The sequence below is a fragment of the Ursus maritimus genome, unplaced genomic scaffold (assembly GCF_017311325.1).
Source record: "Ursus maritimus isolate PB19 unplaced genomic scaffold, ASM1731132v1 scaffold_9, whole genome shotgun sequence".
NCBI classification, from domain to species: domain Eukaryota; kingdom Metazoa; phylum Chordata; class Mammalia; order Carnivora; family Ursidae; genus Ursus; species Ursus maritimus.
In genome coordinates, this window is record NW_024427107.1 from 37,656,495 (window position 1) to 37,679,824 (window position 23,330).

At 36.3% G+C, this 23,330-nt stretch overlaps 1 protein-coding gene across 1 annotated transcript in view; it reads left to right on the plus strand.

Moving 5' to 3' along the window:
- Window positions 1-23,330, plus strand: part of SLC26A7 (solute carrier family 26 member 7) — a 108,304-nt gene that overhangs the window by 76,218 nt on the left and 8,756 nt on the right. Inside the window, exons 11-14 of the mRNA XM_008689134.2 lie at window positions 6,467-6,573; window positions 7,608-7,674; window positions 11,227-11,364; window positions 15,629-15,677. Coding sequence (XP_008687356.2) covers window positions 6,467-6,573; window positions 7,608-7,674; window positions 11,227-11,364; window positions 15,629-15,677 — 361 coding nt within the window. The remainder of the gene's footprint in view (window positions 1-6,466; window positions 6,574-7,607; window positions 7,675-11,226; window positions 11,365-15,628; window positions 15,678-23,330) is intronic.

Genomic DNA, 23,330 nt, shown 5'->3' on the forward strand with positions numbered 1-23,330 from the left:
TGCAAAATCAACTTTAATATTTTTATTTGCAGAAAATAGTTTTTGCCATTTGAGACTTGTGCCCTTCATAAACTACCATTTTTTTCAAGCTCGTAATAAAGGCATTAAAATATAAAATGTCTTTATAAGAAACAAATGGAAATTTGTCAACTTTTGACTGGTGTTGATTGAGAACTTTTAATGAAATGCTAGCTAACTTGAATGGATTGGGGATTCTCAGTATCCATTATGCATTGATTCTGGAAATGAAGCTCATCAAGGCAGTACACACTAATAGAACACATATGAAAAACCACCATTAATTGCTAAGAAATGTGTTGCATTAATATAGGTTGAACATCTTAACAGTGATCATATTCCTTCTAAATATAAAGTCTCATGAATTTAGTTTTAAAGGGGTTACACTGAGCGGAGCATTCTGTTAATAGGATGTTGCCAGCAAGAGATTAAATTTTACTGGGCGATGATTAAATGTGGCTTCTACTAACAGAAATGTGTAACATACTTATTCTATAGGAATCGATCTATGCAGGAGCATCAAAAATACTTTTGCTTTCCAATATGGGTAAAGTATTTCATAAGTACCCTCTGTTTAGCTCTATTATGACATTCCCCATATTGAAACGCAGTTATCTATGTATTTTCTTTCCTTCAGATTCTTTGCTCAGAGAGACTTTGGGGGGATTATTTGTGCTGGTGCCTATTTTCATAATACTTCTCCCAAGGCTCAGTATTACTTTACCAAAGTACAAGGCTGGGTGCCATGGGGAATGCAGAGATAAATAAAGAACTACTTGTCCCCTCCAGACACTTATATTTGTGTAGGAAGCAGACATAGAAACATCAACTTATTATGCAAGGCATGACACAATATGACCTGGAAGCAGAAGTACAAACTTAGCTCTGGGGAAAGAAAATGGAGGCTGGAGCATTTAATTTGGACTGGGTCCATATGAAAGAGTCTGACAGCAGAGCTGAAATGTGAACTGAGAGTTGAAGGAACAGTATTTGATAGGCAGGCCAAAGGGTTAAAATTAGCCAGACTCATGGAAGATCATGACTTTTTTAAGGTGATATATGTGAGGTAACACATGGAAATAGGGAAATTAGAGGATGCAGACTTACTGAACAAGCTATTTGATAACCCTATGATTAAGGTATTTCTAAGAACTCACTAGTTACATAAGAGGGAGCATGTTACCATATTGGAAGGGGTGTGATGTCAGGGAAGGCTTCTTCCAGGAAATGATGGGTACAACATGTAGTGTGAGGGTGGGAGTAGTAACAGATGGGGTTGCAAAAGTTTAGAATGAGTGGGACTCAGAAAGGCTGCTCATGTCCTGTAAAGAAGACTAGACTTTATCCTGAAGGCAGTGAGACATCACCAAAGGGAGAAATAGGAATAAGATTTATGTATTAGAAGAGTCGCTTGAGTAATTTGGGGAAGATGGATGAAACTGCTTTAGTAAGTCAGCTAAGTAAGTGAGGAAGGCCTGGAACACAACTGAGACCAGGAGGTTCAAGAGGAAGAAATAGAGTTGAAAAATATTTAAGAGATTGCATTAATTTGTCCTCACCACCAATTCATCATATAAAGTGCATCAGTCTAGAACTACTTTTAAGTTTCTGGTTAGGAATATCACTGAAGGAAGATGATGTCATTCAGTTATAGAACATAGAAGATTGTTTAAGTGTATTTAGTCGTTAGCTTTAGTTTTTTTTTCCTCTCTTAAATACAGGTTCTCATTCCTGAGTTACTTATTTCAATTCATCCCTTTGTTTTCTGTATGTCATCATCAAGTAGTTTTTCAAGAAAGGCTTATATGTTTTATATTCCCTGAGCTGCTGATGGTAAAAATATCTACATGTCTTTTTTTTTTTCCCCATACTAGAAGGAGGTTACTGGCTGAGTCTAAAATGCTTTCCCACAGGACTTTTTAGACTTGGCACTATCTTCAGGTATTGAGGGATGAGACAGAAATCACAGGTCAACATGATTTTTTTGTTATTTTATGTGAATTAGTTTTTCTGCATGGATGTTCAGTGAAGTTCTTTCATGCCTGTGATGTCTGGTAATATTATCAGAATATTTCTTGTGGTCGAACACCCAGTATCAAGTTTCTATGAGAGTGATGTATCCTTTTGATCTCAGAATTAAGGATTATATACAAAATTTCTTCTAATACATCTCTTTATATTTTTTCAAATCTGTATGTTCTTTTAATGAATTATGTATTTGTTGACTTTATTTTGTCTTTGTATCTATACATTTTCCCATGCTTATTTTTGGGAGCATGTGTGTGGTTTTTCTGAACTATTTACTGTATCTCTGTTACGGATTTCTAGTTATGATTATCTCTCTCTCTTTCTTTCTAGCTCTATCTCTCTTCATCTTTCTGATGAAGAAAGATGGCTTTTTTATCTCTATAATGTTTTTATTTCCATCCATGTCCTTTCCTAAATTCTTCCAGCTTATTTTGAAAAATCTCTTTCAGTTTTCCTTTTTTTAAATATATTTTTTCTTCTTTGAATCTTCACATCTATTTTTGAGGGTTTGTGTGTATGTGGGGGGGTTATATTGCCTATTACATGTCTAAACCTACCCTCTGTCTCTGTTTTGTTCTTTTGTTTCCCTCCCCATTTCTGTAAATAAGTCGCTTGATGATTCTTCTATGATTATAATGCATTTTTAGTGGACCCAGCTATTTGCTGAAAAGTAATGTGGGGAGGGCAGAAGGTAGGAAGTAAGGCAGAGCAGCCCACAGCTCTGATTTAGGTATATCATCAGAAGATTTGTCCCTTGTTGAAACAAAGCCTCACAATCACAGGCTCTTTTGTGACCTGACACTTACTGTCTTCTCTCCCTTCTTCCTGTTGCTTCACCCCTGTCAGTCTCCTTTGGTTAGGAAGTTAGGTTGTAAGTGATACAACTGGCATTTCATTTTACTGCTTTTCTTTCTATGGTATAAAATAGATATCATATGGGTACATTTCCTTCTTCTCTGGTGGTCCACCATTGCCCCAAGAACTTAGAACTCTTATCGGAAAATTATTATATAGAATTCTTAAAACTGTGACATTCATGAAGAAATCTGTAATTGATTGAAATTTGAGGGTAAATGTGTTGGCTTCCAGTGTCCTCCTTGATCTCTTACAGATTTTCACAGTATTTGGCAAATCTACACCATATTTTGTAGTTAGGAGTTGTGACCATGTTCTTGTTTCATTGAAGCTGGGTTTTCCTCCCTATATATTCATTTTTTGTATTGTTTTGGATGGATTTCAACAGAAGGTAGTAGAGTAAAAGTGCCTTTACTATCCCGTCTAAATCTATACTTAAAAAGATAATCCTGGCAGCAGTATAGCAAATGGCTTGCAGTGCTGATAACAACAGCAGGTAATTGAGTAGGAGGCTGTCAGAATAGTTTGAGCAAGCCATAGTAAAGAAGAGGGTATGGTTTGAGATTTTTTTTTTATTAAAAATTGATAGGAAATGATTGGACAAGTAGGTGAGAAAAGAGAAATAATAAATATGATCCCACAGTTTCTGATTGTAGTGTCTTAAAGAATATTAGTATTATAACTGAAAGAGAACATTGAAGGAATGGGAGACTTTGGGGTGAAGTTAGTAAGTTTGCATTTGAGTTTGAAGGTATTGATAGACAGTTTGAAAAGTGGTTTAATAGCTCAGAATTGGTAGTCTCCTATATACAGATGGTAGTTAAAATTTTGGAGTAAATAGTACATTGTTGGCAAAAACTATGGTTGAGTAAGGTGACACGAATGTAACAGATGCATGATGGTTGAATGAGACATTCATTCATTTAGCTTGACAAAACTTCCTAAGGTTGAAGTGGACAGGTGTTTCTTAGTTGCTAAGGAATTCAACAGTGAGAAGCCATGGATGATTGAGATACAAGCTGGGGATAGCATTTATAGTAAGAATATTGCACAGACTTTTTTGGGTATAGGTTATATTACCCAGTAGACAGAATATGTCCAGATTACTCAATAGATAGAATATACCTAAAATATCACGGAAGTGAAGTTACCAAAGTTGTGTATATATGTAAAATAATTTGAAAGTTGAAAGTCTAAAAAAATTATGTGAGCAGTCATCACATGAAAAGTTAGAAATTTTTATTTCTTTAAATGGTTTATAGTTTAATAATGATTCCACTTTGAGCTATAGATAAAAACCCTGTCTGAGGTAATGAGGAAATAGGAATCCAAAAGGGAGGCCACGGGCTCAGAGCTGAGTTTGAGTCACTGAACAGTGGAGTTAGAATTCACATCTACAGAAATATAATAATATATATCAATCACCAGAACAGATCAGGAAGAGGTGAAGTGATTGAGTGGCTGCACAGCTGTGTAAGGGTTTATATGTTTATGTATTTCCTACTTGAGGTCAGCTTTGGGGTTAGCTTGTGTTTAGGGGCTGTGCGTGTTAATAGAGGAGGGATCAAGTGGGAACACATAATGAAAAAAATAGGAGCCTGGGAGTTAACTAATTTCTTATAACTGTGACAACCAACATTTGGATCTTTAATAGAAATTGTTACAGAATAGTGTTGGGACTTACTTTAACCAATGTAACTGTTTACTGGTCTATGTTGTTATAATTTACATTTGATATTTTTTTCAAAGCTATAAATATAGCCCCAGGAAATAACTAAGCATTGTGAACCCAACTTACAATAGATGATGCTGTGGGAGAGTAAATATGCTTTAAAAATAGAACCAGATGGTACCAAAATTTTTGGTTGCTCTGATGAATCATGGCCTCTGGGCTCTGTGGGTTTTTTTTAAATGGCAGGGACCAGGATCCTCAGTTCTCTATGCTATATTGAATCATGGAGGTCGGCCATTAAGAATTGGACTTTTAAGCTTTTGGTGAGGTCTTATCCTGCCACACCCAGGCGGGTCAGTCAGCATTAAGAGATGAGTAAGAAACAAAGCAATCATGGCAAGTTGAAGTAATGATCAAAAACTTGCAGCCTTATTTTGTATGTGATGGAGCATAATGTAATACATTAGGGAAGAAAAATTACACTGTATACATATAAAAGACTCGAATGATTGTCTTTTCACCTGAATAGAGGAAAAGCATCTCTGTGTCTAAACCTATGAGATGACAGGCTGAGGATGATGTCATAATAAGTCCTAACTTAGCATTACATTTCTTGGTGATGGATCTGAACACGAGAACACTTAAAATATATTTTCTCTTTTTACTCCAGAATGTTTGTTTCTTCTGTATCAAAAGGAATTTTATAGATAAAAATCCCTCCATTTGCTTCCAAGAGCTTAGCTTTTCAAAATAGCCCATCATGAAGAACCACTCAAGCTCCATTTAGATAAATAATACAAAGGAGAAGCATTTTGAGTAAAATATGCTATTTAGAAACTTTCACTTCAAACTTGTCTCACCCCGCCCCACAAAAATCTGTGCTATCTTCAGATTATAGAGAAGTTTCTAACTTTTTCATTTGCATATGAAATTGAATTAGTTTGTTGAAGATGTTTTAAAGCTCTAATATAGCCATCGGGACAGAAAGAAATCAACTTAGAATTGTATGCATAGGTAAAGTAGTGCAAATAATTTGGGGAAAAGAGAGCTTAAACATTTTGTTGGTCTGCATTTGATAAATGCAGGATATTGTGTTTAGAAAATATGACCTTCTGGATTTCACAAATTATTTTACTTTTAAAGATCTTTTTTTTTTTTTGCCAGTAATAAACTTAGAAATGTCAACTATAATACAATATTTTATGATAGATTGTCATTTCAGGTGGTGGACAAAACTGTAATAATGTTGGAATCCCAACTAAAGGAGAAAAAGAATTTCCTTGCCATCTTTTGAAATATTCCCAAGGCCTAAATTGGCCCAGACTTTTCAGCTTTCACAATTTCGTAAGAAGTTGTCCCTTCCAAATAAAATTACAACAATCTCTATAGTGGCTGATCTAAGAGTGGCATTGGTAGTGTTAGATTCGGTCATTTTAACCATTAGGCTTAGAGGGTCTTATATAGTAATAAACTACATTAGTTCTTTGTATAGCAATCCTAGAAATTGTGGGGAATGACCAATTACAATTGCTTGTAATGTTATTACGTTAAATGAGAAAACAGTGGAAAATGATGGCATGCTTTTGAACCATACACATCAACTAACTATTTGCAGATCTGAAAGAAAGTGTTGTTGGGGATTGAACTAAGGGCTGGCAGTTTCTAGAAATGAAAGAATGTGTCTTTTCCCCACCTTTGGCGCTGGGAGTCCAAAGGGACCAGGATTTGTTTCTCCGTTCCCGGGCTTCTGTTTACCACTTTTTAAATAATCTATTCTTGGTGAGAGATTTGGTCACAGGAATGTTGTAGAATAAGATTGTGAGGAGTTTAACAATCATGACAAAAATGAGAATTATCAGAGGGCTCGCATCTTGTTTCCTGTTTCTCTTCCAGGGCATCTGGGTCAGTACATATGTATTTACAATATGCTTTGCTGCCAATGTGGGGCTGCTGTTCGGTGTGGTCTGTACCATAGCTATCGTAATCGGTCGCTTCCCAAGGTAAGATCTAACTTAAATGCTGTCTGTTTTGACACAGCAGAAACGTAAATGGTATTGCCAGTTACTTTTATTTCTGTGGAATATTTAGTGCTACGCTCATGTTTTAGTTGGAATCAGAGAATTAGAGATGAAAAAGAAAAGGTTTATCGACATATGATCTATAACAGTATTGGTCTTAATGAGGAGAAATACCTTGTCCACACTATAAAGTATAATATATAAACTCTATCAAAGTAAATAAATTAACCTATAGCTATACACTGTGTCACAGAGTTGGTTTGTTTTTTTTTTTTAATCAAGTGATGGGGATATATTTTCCAATCGCTACATAAAATCTAATCATTTAGAAAATTAAATAACCAGTATATTTAATTTTTCAGAAGCCAGATTTATATATCTATATAAATTTCTTCTAGATAATTTTTTGAAGAACTCTAGATAATTTATCGAAGATTTCTACTGTACGTCTGTAAACCATTCCCCTATTTTGACCAGTGCTTTCTCTACTTTCTGAGTGTTCATCATCTGATAATGGTTCTATTCATTTCTCATTCTTCCCTTGAAATTGTGAAATAACATACTTCAAAAAATTTTAAGTTTCACTTCTATAGATTCTACAAAGAGATTTCCGTAGAAATCTACCTGTGTAGATCATCAGTGTCTGGTCCTATCTTGCCATTGATTCCCTCTTTACTTCTTTTTATCCTAAAACAAGATTTTCCCAAACACTATATATTTTCTTATAACTCTTTTTGTCAATCTACCTCTTGTGGCTTGGACATATGGGGCTCTGGGAACCAAGATGAGGTAAGTTATATTTATTAATCTCTTAGATGTCTCCAGTGTTACTTTCTATTCCCAAGGATCCCAGAGAAACACAGATTTACCAATGTTTTATGAACAAATGGAATATAGGATTTTAACCATTATGGATATGTTCTAATTGTTAAAATAAAATAACATCCTTTTTACATTTCTTTGTTACTGTAGTGATTAGGAAATGCCACTTTATTTTTTATCTAATTGAATTCTAGGGCAAAGACTCTGAGTATAAAAAACATGAAAGAAATGGAATTGAGGGTGAAGATAGAAACCGATGGCGTAAGTTTAGTTTCTTTTCCTTTGTGTAATTCTTATAATTCAGCTAGTTTTAAGGTATCATAAGTAGATAAGGTATGTTTTTAAAGACATAATAATTTTATTTTTAATTAGCATGAACTTTCAGTGGTATATGTAACCACCATCCATGTGCAGTGGACATGCAACAAAATAAACAGCACAACAACAAAAATCTTATGTTAGCATTCAGCTAAGATGATAGCATGGTTCATAGAACTACAGCTCACAGTGGAATCATGGTCCAGATTACTTCAGGCATTTGGAAACCTCTTTTCCATTCACTAAGTTGCATAAAATAGTCAAACTAAACAAATAGTCTATTCTGAATTAAATGATGGAAGAAGACAGGGAATAGGGAAAGGAATAAAGCAAGGTTGGATCATGGTATGCTTTTGTTTTTTTTTAACAGAGTCAATGAGATTGTATTATTAGCAGAGGGTAATTAAGTCCACTGGTTATGGAATGCCAATAGGATTCGTTTCTTGCACAGTGGGCACCTTTTTAAGGAAACAGCTTATGGAAATTGTCTTGCCCTGTCCATGCTTAGACAGGCCAGTTCTAGTTTCTTATTCTGAAGAATGACCAAAACAAGTTTAAAGTGAGGGAAAAAAATAATTGACTTAAATATCTTACCAATTTAAAAAAATTGGCTTCACTTTGAACCTGCTTTGTAAATGTTTGGCTAACCATTTTTTTCTCTATTTAATGATATTTACTTGTTTCAGTACCTCATGATTGCCTTCAGAACAAAGAGAACTGGCCTCCCACCAGAAGGACCAGTTGTCAGGGTATTTCTGAGTAGATTGGGAGTAGGAAGTAGCACCAGGAGTCTTTCTGTGACACCCAGGGAAATGGCGCACGTGTTTACACATGCACCTGTGTGTGCCTGTGTGTATGTGTTTAAATTGAAGAATAATTAGCATATGCTACTGTATTAGATTCAGGTAAACAACATAGCGATTCAATATTATATACATTATCACTTGTGTTTTTAATAAGTGTGAAAAAGTTTGCTTCATAGAGAGCTACTAGAATCCAGAACCCCAAGAGTGTCCCAGACTCAAGTTTTCCACCAGTGATGCCTTTCATTTCTTTCTTTAAATTTTCCATGAGAATTAAGTGCTCACACAAAGTCCCTTGAGCCCCTCAAGGCCTCTCTGTATCCACCCTACACAAACAGTTATGCACGTTAGCCTCGACATTCGTAGCTTTGAAAGAGAATTCCACTTTGACCATTTTCCAGCTTAAAGACTATTCAGAAGATAAATTCTATCTAATCTGTTCTTTCTCTTCAGGCTAAACATGTGGGCATGTGAATGAGGGAAGATAGAAATGCCAGAATTCTTCCATGTCTTTAAACACTGGTTCTGGTTTAGTCACATACCTGAATAATAACCGCGTCACATGGAAATCTTAATTTTATTAGAACATTACACTTCACTAATCATTTAATGTTTTGTATTAAAAATAAAGGGAAAGAAAGCTCAGAGCAAGATTTGAACATGAGCTGTCAGGTGGAGTTTTTAGCCAACTTCAAGCATGGCTGGGGTCCGCCACTTCCCTCCTCAGTTCATGCCCTTCCACCTTCTTCACATGAAACACACATCCTCAGTGTGGGAGACCTCTTTTGGGGTGAATTCAACCCCATTGAGAATTTCTTTTCTGACACAATTTGAATCTTTATTCCTAAACAAATGCCTGTTTGTTTAAAAAAAAATTAACTTTTAAACAACACGTTGGCCCAATCATGTGGTATGATTGGTGGGTTGGTCTAAGATGTGGGCTTCTTTTTTTTTTTAAGATTTTATTTTTTTATTTGACAGAACAGAGAGAGAGAGCTCATGAGAGAGAGAGAGAGAGAACATGCAGGGGGAGTACCAGAGGTAGGGGAGAAGCAGGCTCTCCACTGAGCGGGGAGCCCAATGTGGGTCTCCATCCCAGGACCCTGGGATCATGACTTGAGCCGAAGGCAGATGCTTAACCAACTGAGCCACCTGCTCCTGATGTGGGGCTTTATGATAACTAAATATGACAGGTCCAAGAATTGTTTCATTTTTTGTTTGTAAGAGATTTATTCTTCTTTAAAAAGTTTAATTCCAGTGAGTTAACATACAGTGTTATATTAGTTTCAGGTGTACAATATAGTGATTCAGCAATTCCATACATCACCTGGTGTTCATCACAAGTGCCCTCCGTAATCCCCATCACCTATTTAACCCAACCCCCACCCTCCTCCCCTCTGGTAACCATCAGTTTCTTCTCTATAATTAAGAGTCTGTTTCTTGATTTGTCTTTCTCTGTAAGAAGTTTACTCTTGATTAAAAGTTAATTTGATAACTTAACGTTTTTGTTTTCTGGAATTGTTTATTCATAGCAAATCTCACTTTCTAGAGTTTAATTAGTTGTATAGCCATAGAAACATTTTGAGATTATGTAGTTTAAAAAATATATATCTACTTTAAGAGATGAGGAAGCTGGGGGAGCCTGGGTGGCTCAGTTAAGTGCCTGCCTTTGGCTCAGGTCATGATCCCAGGATCAAGCCCCGCATCAGGCTCCCTGCTCAGCGGGGAGTCTGCTTCTCCCTCTGCTTGTGCTCTCTCTGTCTGTCAAATAAATAAAATGTTAAAAAAAAAAAAAGATGAGGAAGCTGAGAGTAATACATAATATTTTCTTTCTTTTATCTTTCTTTCTCTGACTGTATGCTTCACTATCCCCTGGGTTTCCTCTTCTATGCAAGTACTAAAACCTGAAGGAGTATGCTTTATTTAGTTGGTAAGGAGTTATTTCATAGAACTTCCCATCTTTTCCATTTCTAGGTCAGACCCTTGTCCCAAAGATCATGGAGAACATGATTTCAGTTGCACACCAACAATTGGTGCCAGAAGACCTGGGCAGTGGCCAAAGCAGTCACTTTTGTTTGGAAGCGTTTTCTTGTCCTTTCCTGCATCTCTTACCTGCATCCTGGCAATCCAGTATAACCTAGGCCTGCCCAAAGTGAAACCACATTCCCCATACTACCTCTTGGTTTCTTTCTCCTATTTAGAACTATCAGTCACTTGTAAGGTTATAATTCTAGCCAAAAGAAAGCTATGTCATTATGAGGTAAATGACTGAGAGTTGACCCTTTAGGACATATTTTCATTGAAAAAATACTGATGACCCAGTGAATAAATTTTTGATTTCTAGATTGTATGAAAGAGGTACTTTTGGGAGGACAGGGCTTCCTGGTACTTTTTGGATATCCTAGAGTGTTACCCTCTCCAAATCAGTAAGAATAAGGGCCACTTTCTGAAAAGATGCAGACTCATCTCATAGTTGTTAATGTTTCGTAGTAAAGAGGAAGTACGTATTTTTCCCAAGAAGCATGATAGTATAGTAAGTTCTCCAAATAAGTTTTAATAATGACAACCTTGGCTAAGAGATTGCTTCATCATTGAGTGACATTTGGATTTGTAAGATTTAGACTCTTTAGATAGAGTTATCCTCTTTTATTTCATTCAGAACTCTGAATTAATTCCTATTCTCCTCCAAAAGGAAACCCTGCAGCAGGTGAAAATTATCTCAATAAACAATCCACTTGTTTTCCTGAATGCAAAGAAGTTTCATACTGATCTAATGAACATAATCCAAAAGGACAATGCAAGCAACCAGCTACTGGATGATGTCAGCAAGGTAGGATCAGCTAGTTCATGATTACAATAATGTACTACAAATACCCTTATATCATGATACTAAGGTATGAATCATGAAATATAATACATTATAAGAGTGCTTAGGAACGTCTCCCTCCGCAAAGCCTTCTATTGTATTATACTTTTCATTTGGTTCTTGTAATTAGTTTTTAGGTAATCACTCATTCATTCATTCATTCATTCAGCATTTATCTAGTGGACATATGTACTAGGTACTATAACCCTGAAAAGAATAAATAAGACAAATCATTTAGCTTAAAGGACCTTTTTACCAAGAGAAAGAAGAGTCAGATCCAAATCTAAAAGACATAGAATCTGATAAATGACTTCAGAGAAGCATAAACTGTTGCCATCATTATAACATTATTATATAAAAAGACTAGCATTCTTTATCTCCACAAGTTATCTTCATTAACAGAGACATCAAATGTGCTTCGGGTTGATTTTATGTAAATAAGCTCTCTGTGATTATCTGAATCCTTAAGCCCATAAGCATGGACTTTGGAGCTAAGCTGCCTGGGTTTGCTGTTGATGATCTGTGGCAACTTAACTGAGATTTTAAACCTCTTGTGATTCGATTTCCTGATCTATAATCAGGATGATTAAATGAGTTAAAATATGCAAGGCAGTCAGAATATTGTCTGTCCTACTCAATACTATAAAATCTTAACTAATATTGTTAGTTTGATTGAGTGCAAGTAGTACCCTCTCCATGAAGCTTTCTGTGACTACTTCAGATTACAAAGGTCTCTTTCTCTTGTATCCTTGAGTGTATATTATCCCCAGTCGCTCAAGTACATAGGAAGTATTGACTCTCTCATTTCTAGCATCTCAGGAGCTGTCCAGTAACACATTCCTGTTCCTTGCAGCTTTATGCTTCTATCTTAGGGCCTCATATCCACACCATAGAGGCCCTAAACCCAGGATCAGATATATTATTTACTGGGCACAGTGAAAAATGAAAATGTGAGGTCCCCTGTTTAACAATTATTGAGAATTTCAAGATGGCATTCACAGAGCATTAAATCAAGTAGGGGACCCTTCCAAGCATGGGAACCTGTATGACTACACAGGTTGCATGCCTACAAGACTGGTCCTGCCTGTATATCTCCAGCTCTGCCTTTTCCCCTCACTCTTTAGGGTGTCATTTTCAGCAGATTATTAGGAACCCCACCTGCGATTTTGGGTTGAGAAGAACTTGCACTCATGCCAAAGATGGACATACATTCCTAGTTGTTCAAGTTGGATGCAAGTCTTCTTTCTTTTACAAAGCCATGCTTAATTCATAGTAGTGTTTAGCTCTGTTGTGAGATAGGCAGGTTCTTGTGGCTGACGTAAACTCACAACTACCTTGCACAATAATATTGTGGGAAAATTTGTCCACAGTTCCAAATAACCGAATTAACCAGTAAGAAACGTGTAGTCTTATTTTACCAAAATATAAGTTTACTTCTTGAAATGATATGCTTCTTTGTAGGCTTTATCATGTCTAGTAGAGTATCCGACTTGAATATTCTTATAAGCAGTTATTTATTGATAGCTGATAGTATTTTCCTTAGCATTTTCCTGCAAGACTAAGGTTATTCCAACGTGTGTTCAGAAATTGAAAATTGGCATATGGTTTCTCTCATAGCATATCAAGTCAGAAATAAATCTCATTAATGGAGCCTTCTGGGAGGAGGTTCCACATATATGATTCCACCTACTTGGGACTTAGGAATTTTGAGTCTAATAATCAAGGAGTGTTCATGAATCTAGGTTATTGGTACATAATGACATCCAAAGGGATTCTTTAACTCAGAACTCTATGGTGGTGAGAAAGGATTTCTTGAGAGTATGTTTCGCTATAATGAGAATAATGCAAATATTGTGTGTATTTACAGACTGTGAGTTTTAAAGGATACACTAAGGATTCACATGGTAATCTGGAAGCTCTTCTGTCTGAGGAATCAGAGATAAACCTTTATTCAGAATGATTAAATGGGTGGATTGAGCAGTGTGGATGCTCTTTGGGACATCTCCTATTATTCTTACCATACACTGTCTGTCTGAGATATCTACTTCTTGTTCTAAGGCCCCTGCTTGTTCCAATTTCAGTTTTAGAGTAACAAGTCTGCATCAGTTAACGTCTACCACAGCTTTACCTCCTTTCACTGCACTTTGTACAGTGGTCCACAGTACCATCTTAAACTGGGGTGCTCTGCTGGGGCCTTGGTCTTCTCTCCCAGCTGTATTTTCAACAGATGGCAGTGATGGAAGGGCATTTAAAACACCCTAGGGCAAGAAGAATCATACTGTATTCAAAACTCAAACTGATAAAGGATTTCCTGCTTTGTTATACTGTGACAATATATTTCCTACATGTCATCGTTAAATATCTTCCTGAATGTAGAAGCTTCTGGGTGATGATCTCAGGGTGCTAGTGTTTAGTGGATTCATGTTCATTATTACGTAGGTTATATACAGATGGATACTCATATAATAATCACCATTTTGTGACTTCACTTTACAAAGGAAGTTTCAGTCTGCTGTTTATCCAAAATTTTCTTTTGCTCAGACCAGGTATTTTTTTAAAATAGATTTTATTTTTTGGAACAGTTTTAGACACACAAAAAAATGGGAAAGTGTTAGTACAGAGAGTTCCTATACACCCCGCACAATACAGTTTTTGCTGTTATTAGCATTTTGGGTTAGTGTGACATATTTGTTACAATCAGTGAACCTATATTGATACATTGTCATTAACTAAACTTCACGCTTTATTCAGTGTCCTTTTTCTGTTCCAGGATTCCATCCAGGATATCACGTTATTTTTGGTCTCCTTAGATTCTGCTTCACTGTGACAATGTCCCAGACTTTTCTTTTTTGTTGACCTTGACAGTTTTGAGTAGTATTCGTCAGGTGTTTTGTAGAATATCCTTCTCTTGGAATTTAGCGTGGTAAGATCAGGGTGTAGCAGCCCACACGTAAAGAGTGTGGAGTTATGCTTCACCTCCTTGAGGGTGCAGTATCTACATAAATTATTGAAAATTCTTTTGCACAGATTAAAAATAAGAGGAGGGAAAAGGAACTCACATGCATTGAATGTCTCTCAAGGACTAGTCCCTTTAACTAGGCCAACTTAATCATCACCAGCCCCATGATGTAAGTGGTATTAACCTGACTGCTACAAAAAAGGAAGATTGAGACTTAGAAATGTAAAATAACCTGGTGGAAATACAGCTGATAACTGTCAGACCCAGAATTAAAGTATATAAGCTGCACACTGGGTATCAAGAAGAGAAAATAGATGTTCTCTAGTCAGCCTTGAAGATGAAACTGATGTGATGTCTCAGAGAAGTGGTATAATGTGGTGCTTGGGAGCATGAAGTTCTGAATGAAAAAGCATGAGCGTGGGTTTGAGCCGAGGTTCTTACTAGCTTTGTGACTTCTGTCAAGTTATTTAACCTTTCCAATCTTTAGCTCCCTCTTATGAAAAATGAGATTAGTATCTTCGTAGGATTTTTCTGAGGATCAAATAATTAATATAGAGTCCTTAGTATGTAGCAAGTAGTCAGAAATATCAATTACTCTCATCATCAACATTTGAGAGGTAGATAGCATGTGATCTCATTAGAGGCATCAATTATTGTCAATTTCAAAGAACTTTGATTGTAGGATACAGGTTATTTTCACTTTCCAGCATTTCCATAAATCGGGACTGTTTCTCAGGCGTTTCCATGGAGCTGCAGATGAACAGTTCACTTCCATGTAATATGAAATACATGGTTAGTGGCTCTCTCTCAGAGAATGTGGTGTGGATGAGGTTAATTTCTGATTGGATACACTACATGAAAACAGAAGCAAATGTTTAATTCCTGATCAAAAGTCAAAACAAGCTACGTCTTGCAGAAAATGTTCTAAACAAGATAGTCTGACTTGGTAATGTACGTTATTTACTGAGCTAATAAATACTTAGAACGTATTGTATGGAGCACTGGGTGTTGTACGCAAACAATGAATCATGGAGCACTACCTCAAAAACTAACATAGCGTAATAAAATTGAATAAATAAATACTTAGAACCAATGGTCATTTTATTATTTCAATGTGTTGTATTTATCATTCTAAAAAAAAAGACTAGTGAAAAATAATATTTCGAGCCTAATTTTTTATATTTATGGAGAAAAGAAAGGTGTGCTGTTTTCAGGGACAGAAGTGAATCGTTATAATGTTATTCTTCTCTATATTCATTTTCATTTCAGTGTGAACAAAACACGTTGCTCAATTCTCTATCCAACGGCAACTGCAATGGTGAGTTAGTGTAAAAAAAACCTCTAAGTGTCGTGACTTGAATGTAGACCAGAGGATAAGTCTTCTCTCCTTCTCCTGCCATTCTGCCTCCCTGTACTGTCCTCCTCATCTTCGTTCTCTCCGCTCCATCTCCTCTCCCTTCCCTGTTCTGCCCTTCTCCCCACTCCTCCTATTTCTACTTCTCTCTTCCTCCTCTGTCTTCTCTCTCCTCACTCACTCCTCCTTCTCCTCGCCCTTCCTCTTTTCCTCCTTCCCTTCGTCCTCCTCCTCCTTTTATCTTACCTCATGCTCTCTTTTACAAGTAAATTTAAGTAAAGATGTATAGACCTACACAGGATGAAGTGTAAAACTTTATTACAAGATATTAAAAATACTTATAACAAAAAAAATACTTGCAACGCTTAAGGAAATGGTATTTATAAATAAATGGAAGGAGATTACAATGTCCATTTGATTAGAATACTCAATATTGAAAAGGTGCCAGTTTTATTTATGTTGAATTGATTTGTAAATATAAATTTAATCCCTATTAAAATTCCAATAGGACATTTTAATGTCAATTGACAAGCTGATTCTAAATTTTGTATAGAAATTCAAAAGACAGAGAATAGGCCAAGACACTCTTGAAATATGTGAACAAGGGGGAGCGAATGTCTTCTTAACTGTCAAGATATAGTATAATGCTCTCATAATCAGTGCAGTATAGTATTGGTTCCAAGATAAATGAACAGATAAATAGGACAAAGTAGGGGGCCCAGAAGGGGAGAAAACTCTCACACATATTGGTGTTCGATTTGTGACAAAACTGACACTGCAGAGCAGTGAGGAAAGGACAGTCTTACTAATATACAATGTTGAGAAAATCATGTGTCTACAATGAATGAAATTATTCATTGTAATTCACACACCATACCACCAAATCAGTACTGGGTGAATCGAAATCCTAAGAGTGGTAAACAAAATATAAAGTTAGAAGAGAATGTAGGAGAAAATGCACAAGAAATGCAAAGCATTAAGCATAGAGACAATGATCATTAAGTTTTACTAGATCATTATTAAGAGTTTTTGTTTAATGAAAGCTACCATATAAAGCATGAGAAGATAAGCCAGAGTGGGAGAAGATAGATATAATATATAACAAGAAAGGACTGTACTCCTCTACAAATCAAAGAATAAAAAAAGGGAGATGACCCAATAGAAATGGGTAAAAGACATGAGCAGGCATTTTCAAATTTACCAGTAAACATATGAGAATATGCTTACCTATTACAGTAGTTACTGGAGCAATGCAAACAATGCCAAAGGTTAGTGAGAATGTAGGACAAGAAGTCTCCTACAATGCTGGTGGGGGTGTAAACTGTTACAACTACCTTGAAAAACAGTTTGGCAGAATTGTTTAAAGTTAAAGATATACATACCCTATGATCAACAATTCCACTCCTACTTATGCAACCTGCAGATATGAGAGCTTGTGTATAGCGAATTATACAAACAAGAATATTCACAACAGTATTATTTGTAAAACTGTCCAAAGCTGAAAACAACTTATATTTCCAAAAAAGGTAGCAAATATACATGTAAATGATGGTATATTATGCTCTTGAGTTTTTATTTGATATATTTATTATTTGATATATTTCTACAATAAAGAAAATTGAAAAAGTCTTATATAAAACATAATAGGGCGAAAAAAAGCAAGACAAAAGAAAGCGTATTATAAAATTCCAAGTCCACTTACATAAACTTAGAAAATTCTGACATATTAATTTTTGTATTTCTAAAGACAAATAAAATAGGAATCTGTTAATATTTATGCCTGAAAACATTTACAAGATTGTTCATAGTAGCTTTCTTTATAATTCCCCCAAATCTGGAAACAACTGAAATAGCCATTACCAGTACAATGGATAAAGAATGTGTGGAATGTTTATATAAGAGGTAACATATTATAATACTTATTGTATTACTGTATAAAATATATTTTATAATAATTTTTATTATGTTAGTCACCATACAGTACATCCCAAGTTTATTCTTAATGAATATATCACATATAAAGTAAATGTTATATAAATACATGAATCAACGGCATTGACCCATATTGACATGGATGCAGCTCAGATGTCATTTTCTGGTCTTCTCTGACTTTTTGTGGCAAATTGACTTTCTCCTGCCTTATCCTCTCAAAGAACGCTTGCGTAACACTGGTATAGTACTGATTTAATGATCATTTCTTGAATGTCTTATTCTTCTGCTCACTGGAAACTTTTTAAGGGTGTCCTCACTTCTGCCTCACTAGACCAGGCCCCCTTTTCACAGAGCAGTGACTGATGGGCACCATCACCTTTGCTGGGTCCCTTCTGTCTGGCTCAGTAGTTAATCCTCTTCTACTAGAACTAGTAGAAAGAATGTTTCTTCCAGTATCCTCCTCCTCTCCCTCTTTTGACAGCCCTGGGTCCTCCCATCTCTCCTTCTTGTTCAGAAACACCATCTTCCTCTCCCCTCCCTGAACTTTAAATGCTAAGGATGTGTTTACTGTTCATGTTCTTGATTTTTTTCCTCCCATTTAATTACTAAAACCTATAACTCTTGGTCTTATTACCTTTATATTTTCACTTCCGTGACTGAGTCTGTCTTTAATCGTGTGCAAAATGAATTAGTCCTTTTTTTTTTCTGCTATGAGACATTCTTGGTTCTAATCCATGGATAGAGAAATATCCAGTGTCCTATGCTCACTTCAGACAGAACTAGCAGATCAAGGCACTTCCTCCTACGAGCCAGGGTCGCCTGAGAATCTTCTCAGCCGGGGGCTGCAGGAAGCTACTGCAGATGGTGGGTGTTGACATGCAAGGTGAGATGTAATTGCCATCCTGGTTGTACTCTGTTTTGTGATGTAATGACAGATTAATCTTAAATCACCTGTACTTTAAAATCTGTCTTACGATTCATCATAAAGTTTCCTTTCTGTAGATCAAGTGCCCCCTCCTCCTCAGCAAAGCCTTTCCTTCTCTTCTTGAACTGCTTTCCCTTTTATTCCACATCATACCAGTCCTCTATCCAAGTCAGATAAGTCAGTTCATGGTCCCTGTATCTAAGTCAGTCATCCCTGGCTCTGAGCCTTTATTTGAATTCTCCCAAATAGAACCATCTCCTCGATCTGCCAATCCAAACCTTATACTGTCTTCAAGATTTCATAGAGAAGTAAAGTAAATTGAAGGACACACTGCCTGGCAATCCCATTAGGCAGAAAAAGAAGTCAACCAGACCCATGCAGGGGAACATGCTGTCAGCACAGCCTGAAATTCAGTATCTTCAGCTGTGAAATGGAGATCATAGTAATAGAAAAGCAGAGGTACCACATGCTTCACTCAGTCACATAATGTCTTATATGGTTATAGGGTGGTTCTTTTTCTGCAAATTTTCCTTCTAATTAGATTTTTAAGGCAAGAAATACATTTTGAATTTTCACCACATTATCCTTCATTGTCCAATGAACACTTGGTCACTGAGTGAAAATTATAATGATAGATGATATTTGTACAGCACTTGACAGTTTTCAAAAGACATTCTTCTTGATAACTCTGAAATAGGTATTAAGTAAATACTATACTTCCATTTTCAAACAGGTGATAGGATACTCTTCATTTTACTGATGAAGAAGATGGGGCCCATAGGGGATGACTAACTTGCTCTGAATCATGCAGTTAGTTAGGAACAGAGGCAGGACTCAGGTCCCTGTTGCAGGTGGGCAGGCATAGGAAGGGATACTCAGAGCTGGGACAGGAGAGCCTGGTCTGAAAGCAGTCTGCAGGGAGACAAGCACTGTGAATCCCTCTACTTTGGTCACAAGGCTAAGAAAATGGAGGGAGAGGATGAACTTGAAAGAGATTTCAACATGTCATGAACACAGCTGGCTCTGTTTGGGTGTTGGAGGAGGGGAGAGGGCACAACAAAAAATGATTCTGAAGCTTTGAACTTCTCATACTGGGATGACGTGGAACATGGGGGGAAGGAAAAGGGAAGATAAGTTTACTTTGGAGGATGGTGAATATAAGATGCTGGGAGGTCATACAAGAGACATCCAGCGGGTTTGGGGGGAACACCAAAGAGATCTGCAAGTAACTAAATCAAAGGGAGACATAGCTGAGTAAGGGAATAGGAAACAGAGAAGAGAATAAAAAAATCCATCCCCCCATAATAATTTTCACAGAAGGGGAAGATTTATAGTTGAGCACATGATTGATAATCAAAATATGTGAAACAAGCTATATAAATGATAAGATCACAGTCATCATATTTATCTGAATGAAAACAAAAATTACTCAAATGTGAAGAAATCTTCCATTATCATGTGGAGGTTTGTGTCCCCAAGACATTGTAGTCACGTTATGCCATTCCCAAGAGGCACTCCTGCGCATGTCTCTCTTAGGGTTCTGGTTTGCCAGCTGTACCTCCACTTCCTTCTCACCTGCTTAACTTCTACTTATCCTCCAGATCTCCACTCACATGTTCTGTTTTTCTCTTCATTCCTGCATTAATTGTTTCATGTCCTGTTCCCTCAGCAAATGTTTCTTGTATTTACTGAACATCTACTAAGTCCTGGGCACCATGACAGGGGCTACGTGTTCAAGGCTGAAGAAAGCAGGCATGATTTCTGCTATCACAGATCCTAAAACTTGTCTAAAACAAGTTCCCTGCAGTCACCTCCACTCCCCATTCCCCAAACCAGCAACCCAGCTATATTGGTTTCCTATTGCTGCTGTAACAAATTACCACAGGCTTAGTGGCTTAAAACAACACACATATTATCTTTAGAGGACAAAGGCTGAAATGAATCCAACAGGAGAAAATCAAAGTTTTGGCAGGGTTATATTCTTCTGGAGGCTCTAGAGGAAAGTCCATTTATTTCCTTTCTCTTCCCAACTTCTAGAAGCCATCTGCATTCTTTGACTCCTGGCCCCTTCCTCCTTCAAACCAGCTTCGTGGGGGCATCATCAAATTTCTCTTTGACCCCTTCATCCACCACCACATCTTCTCTGATTCCCACCCTCCCACCTTCCTGTCATAAGGACCCTTGTGATTACATTGGACCCCCTGGATAATCTAGGATAACATCCCTATGTTAAGGTCCTTAACTTAATCAAATCCACAGAATTCTTTTTGCCATAATACAACCTATTTACGGTCTGGGGATTAAGATGTGGACATCTTTGGGGGCCATTATTCTGTCCCCCACACCAGGTCATTCCTATATCTCCTTAGCACTTTGTGCCTAATTTTTCCAGCCTTCAGAATATTTCAAATTAGTTGTTCAATCAGCTGATTTGCTGGCTTGGTTGTGAGTCCAATGAGGGCAGAGAACATCATCTCTCTTGTTTACCATTCTACTTGCCTTACTTAGGACAGCACTCAGAGCCCCAACTATGTCTGTATTGACTGACTGCTTGAATGAATGAATGAACAAATGAGATGCTTGATAATATGTGCACGTTTTCCAAAGAGAATGTTGTGGTTTTTCTACATATTTCATAGTTCCTTGTTTTCTTGAAAAATTAGAGATGTAAATCTGCTTCTCAATAGTTAATTGATATCAACAGAAAATTCCTTCTCCTAAAAAATTATGGGTGACTCACAGACTGTCAAGAACCTTTTGAAGTATATGAAAAGCACTCCTAAATTATGCAACTATGAATACTTTTTAATTAAAGGAGTTAATGAATATTCTACAGGAAAGAGCTGGCTTCCACAGTCTGGAGTTAATTGCCCACCCACACCTGATGGTTAATTTCTTTCTGAAATGTTGTTTTTTGTAGATAAAGCCCATCATTTACCACATCCCACATGGGTATAGATTAGTTGTCTCCTTTGCACATGCTCCAAGCTTACCTCATTTTGCTTAAGGCAGGATATTAGCTGTGAATTCACTTTACTCTTTTCTACGATGATGTGATTTTTATTGCACCGGTTGATTTACTTAGAAGCTTAGAACACAAGGTTATAGCCATAAAATCAGTACAATGGCAGAACTGAGAGGGTGCTGTGTAAAAGAAAACTTCACTTATTTGTGGAAAGATTTCAGAAGTGTCCATTGTATTTAAATTTTCATTTGAGTGAATTGGTAACTTTACCACTTAAGATGTCTTTTTTATTTGGAAGAGGCATCATGAATTGCTTCTCTTAAAATAGCTTACTTAAATTATTATCTACAACTACATGGCACAATTCTCTTATTTTATTTTGTTTCATTTTGAATGGCCTGAAAATATGCCCTATTTTGATGAAGGGAAAGAGGAAACTGGGTATAAAAATGAAAGACAAAGCAAGCACATTGAGACAATAGAAGGAAAATTTTTGTACTGCTATTGATAAAACGCAAACATTTTTATAGTTAACAGCCTATCAGCACTTAAATTATGAAATAACTATAGGAAAATATAGAGAATGACAGGTGCAATTTACAAGTGAAGTAAGTGTGATAGGTTAGGGAAGAAGAAATACTTGTTTCTTAAAGAATTTTCTGTACCTTTTACCACCATTTTCTGGTCATTTAGATCCAATACTCAGTCCCTCTAAATATCTAAATAGATTGTTTTTTCACAGTAGTATTGAGATCAGATTGACAGGTATGTTTCTTGTGAACTAGCTAGTGGCCTTCTGAAGCAGTGAGTTGATAAAAATTCTAAGATCTTTGAACTCAGTGGAAAAAGTACCGTGATTGATTAGCCATGTCTGTCTGGCTAAGGAATGTGGATGATAGAACTCATGCCATGTAGTAATAGTTATAGATTATGATTTATGTGGCTTCTTTCAGGAAAAGCAAGGCATTGACATTTTTTGGACATTTCTCAATACAACGATTGCTAATATTTTTTCCGATTATAATTACTTTTTTCAAGCCTCTTTGTAGAGAGTACCAATGACAATTAAGTTTTCTAGTAAAGAATGAGTCTTAAAAATCTCAGAAAAATTCATTTTTTTTAATTTTTAATTTTTGGGATTAAATATTAATGATATTTTTTCAACAGAATTTTTTGAACTAAGAATTTAAATTGTAGCTTATTTTGAAATATATACTATTTTGTAAAAGATATATGGCATTTGTTAAGAATGGTGCTGTATAAATGGATGGAAAATGGGCTATCGAAATTCTGATATCAAATTGTGTCATTGTCGTTTTAAGATTTCTTGCTAAAGATGGCAGTGGTTTAAGAAATGTATTTAGTCAAAGCCATTGGGTTTTTTAAAAATTATTGATTGTATTTCTTAATTTAACAAGAATCTCTACCTTTAAACAGTGATGCGCTAGTAAATCTTTAACAAGCAACTCTTGGAACAGGGGGCAATGAGGTAAGTTAGTGGAAAAGTACTGATGTGTAGTATTTGCCCATTTCCATGGTGTAAATATTTCTACCATGGCTGATTCCAAACTACCAACATGCTGTCCCTAATCATGGAATTGAGGAGATAGGTACACATTGACATATTGAAGAGATGTCAAAGGAGCTGGTATGAGCTGGCTCCGCCCCACTACAGCCTTTAAGGAAATCACATAATTTTTTTTTTTTTTTTTTTTTGGCCTGGCCAGAGGCTTTTTTTTTCTTTTAAGATTTTATTTATTTATTTAACAGAGAGCGAGACAGCCAGCGAGAGAGG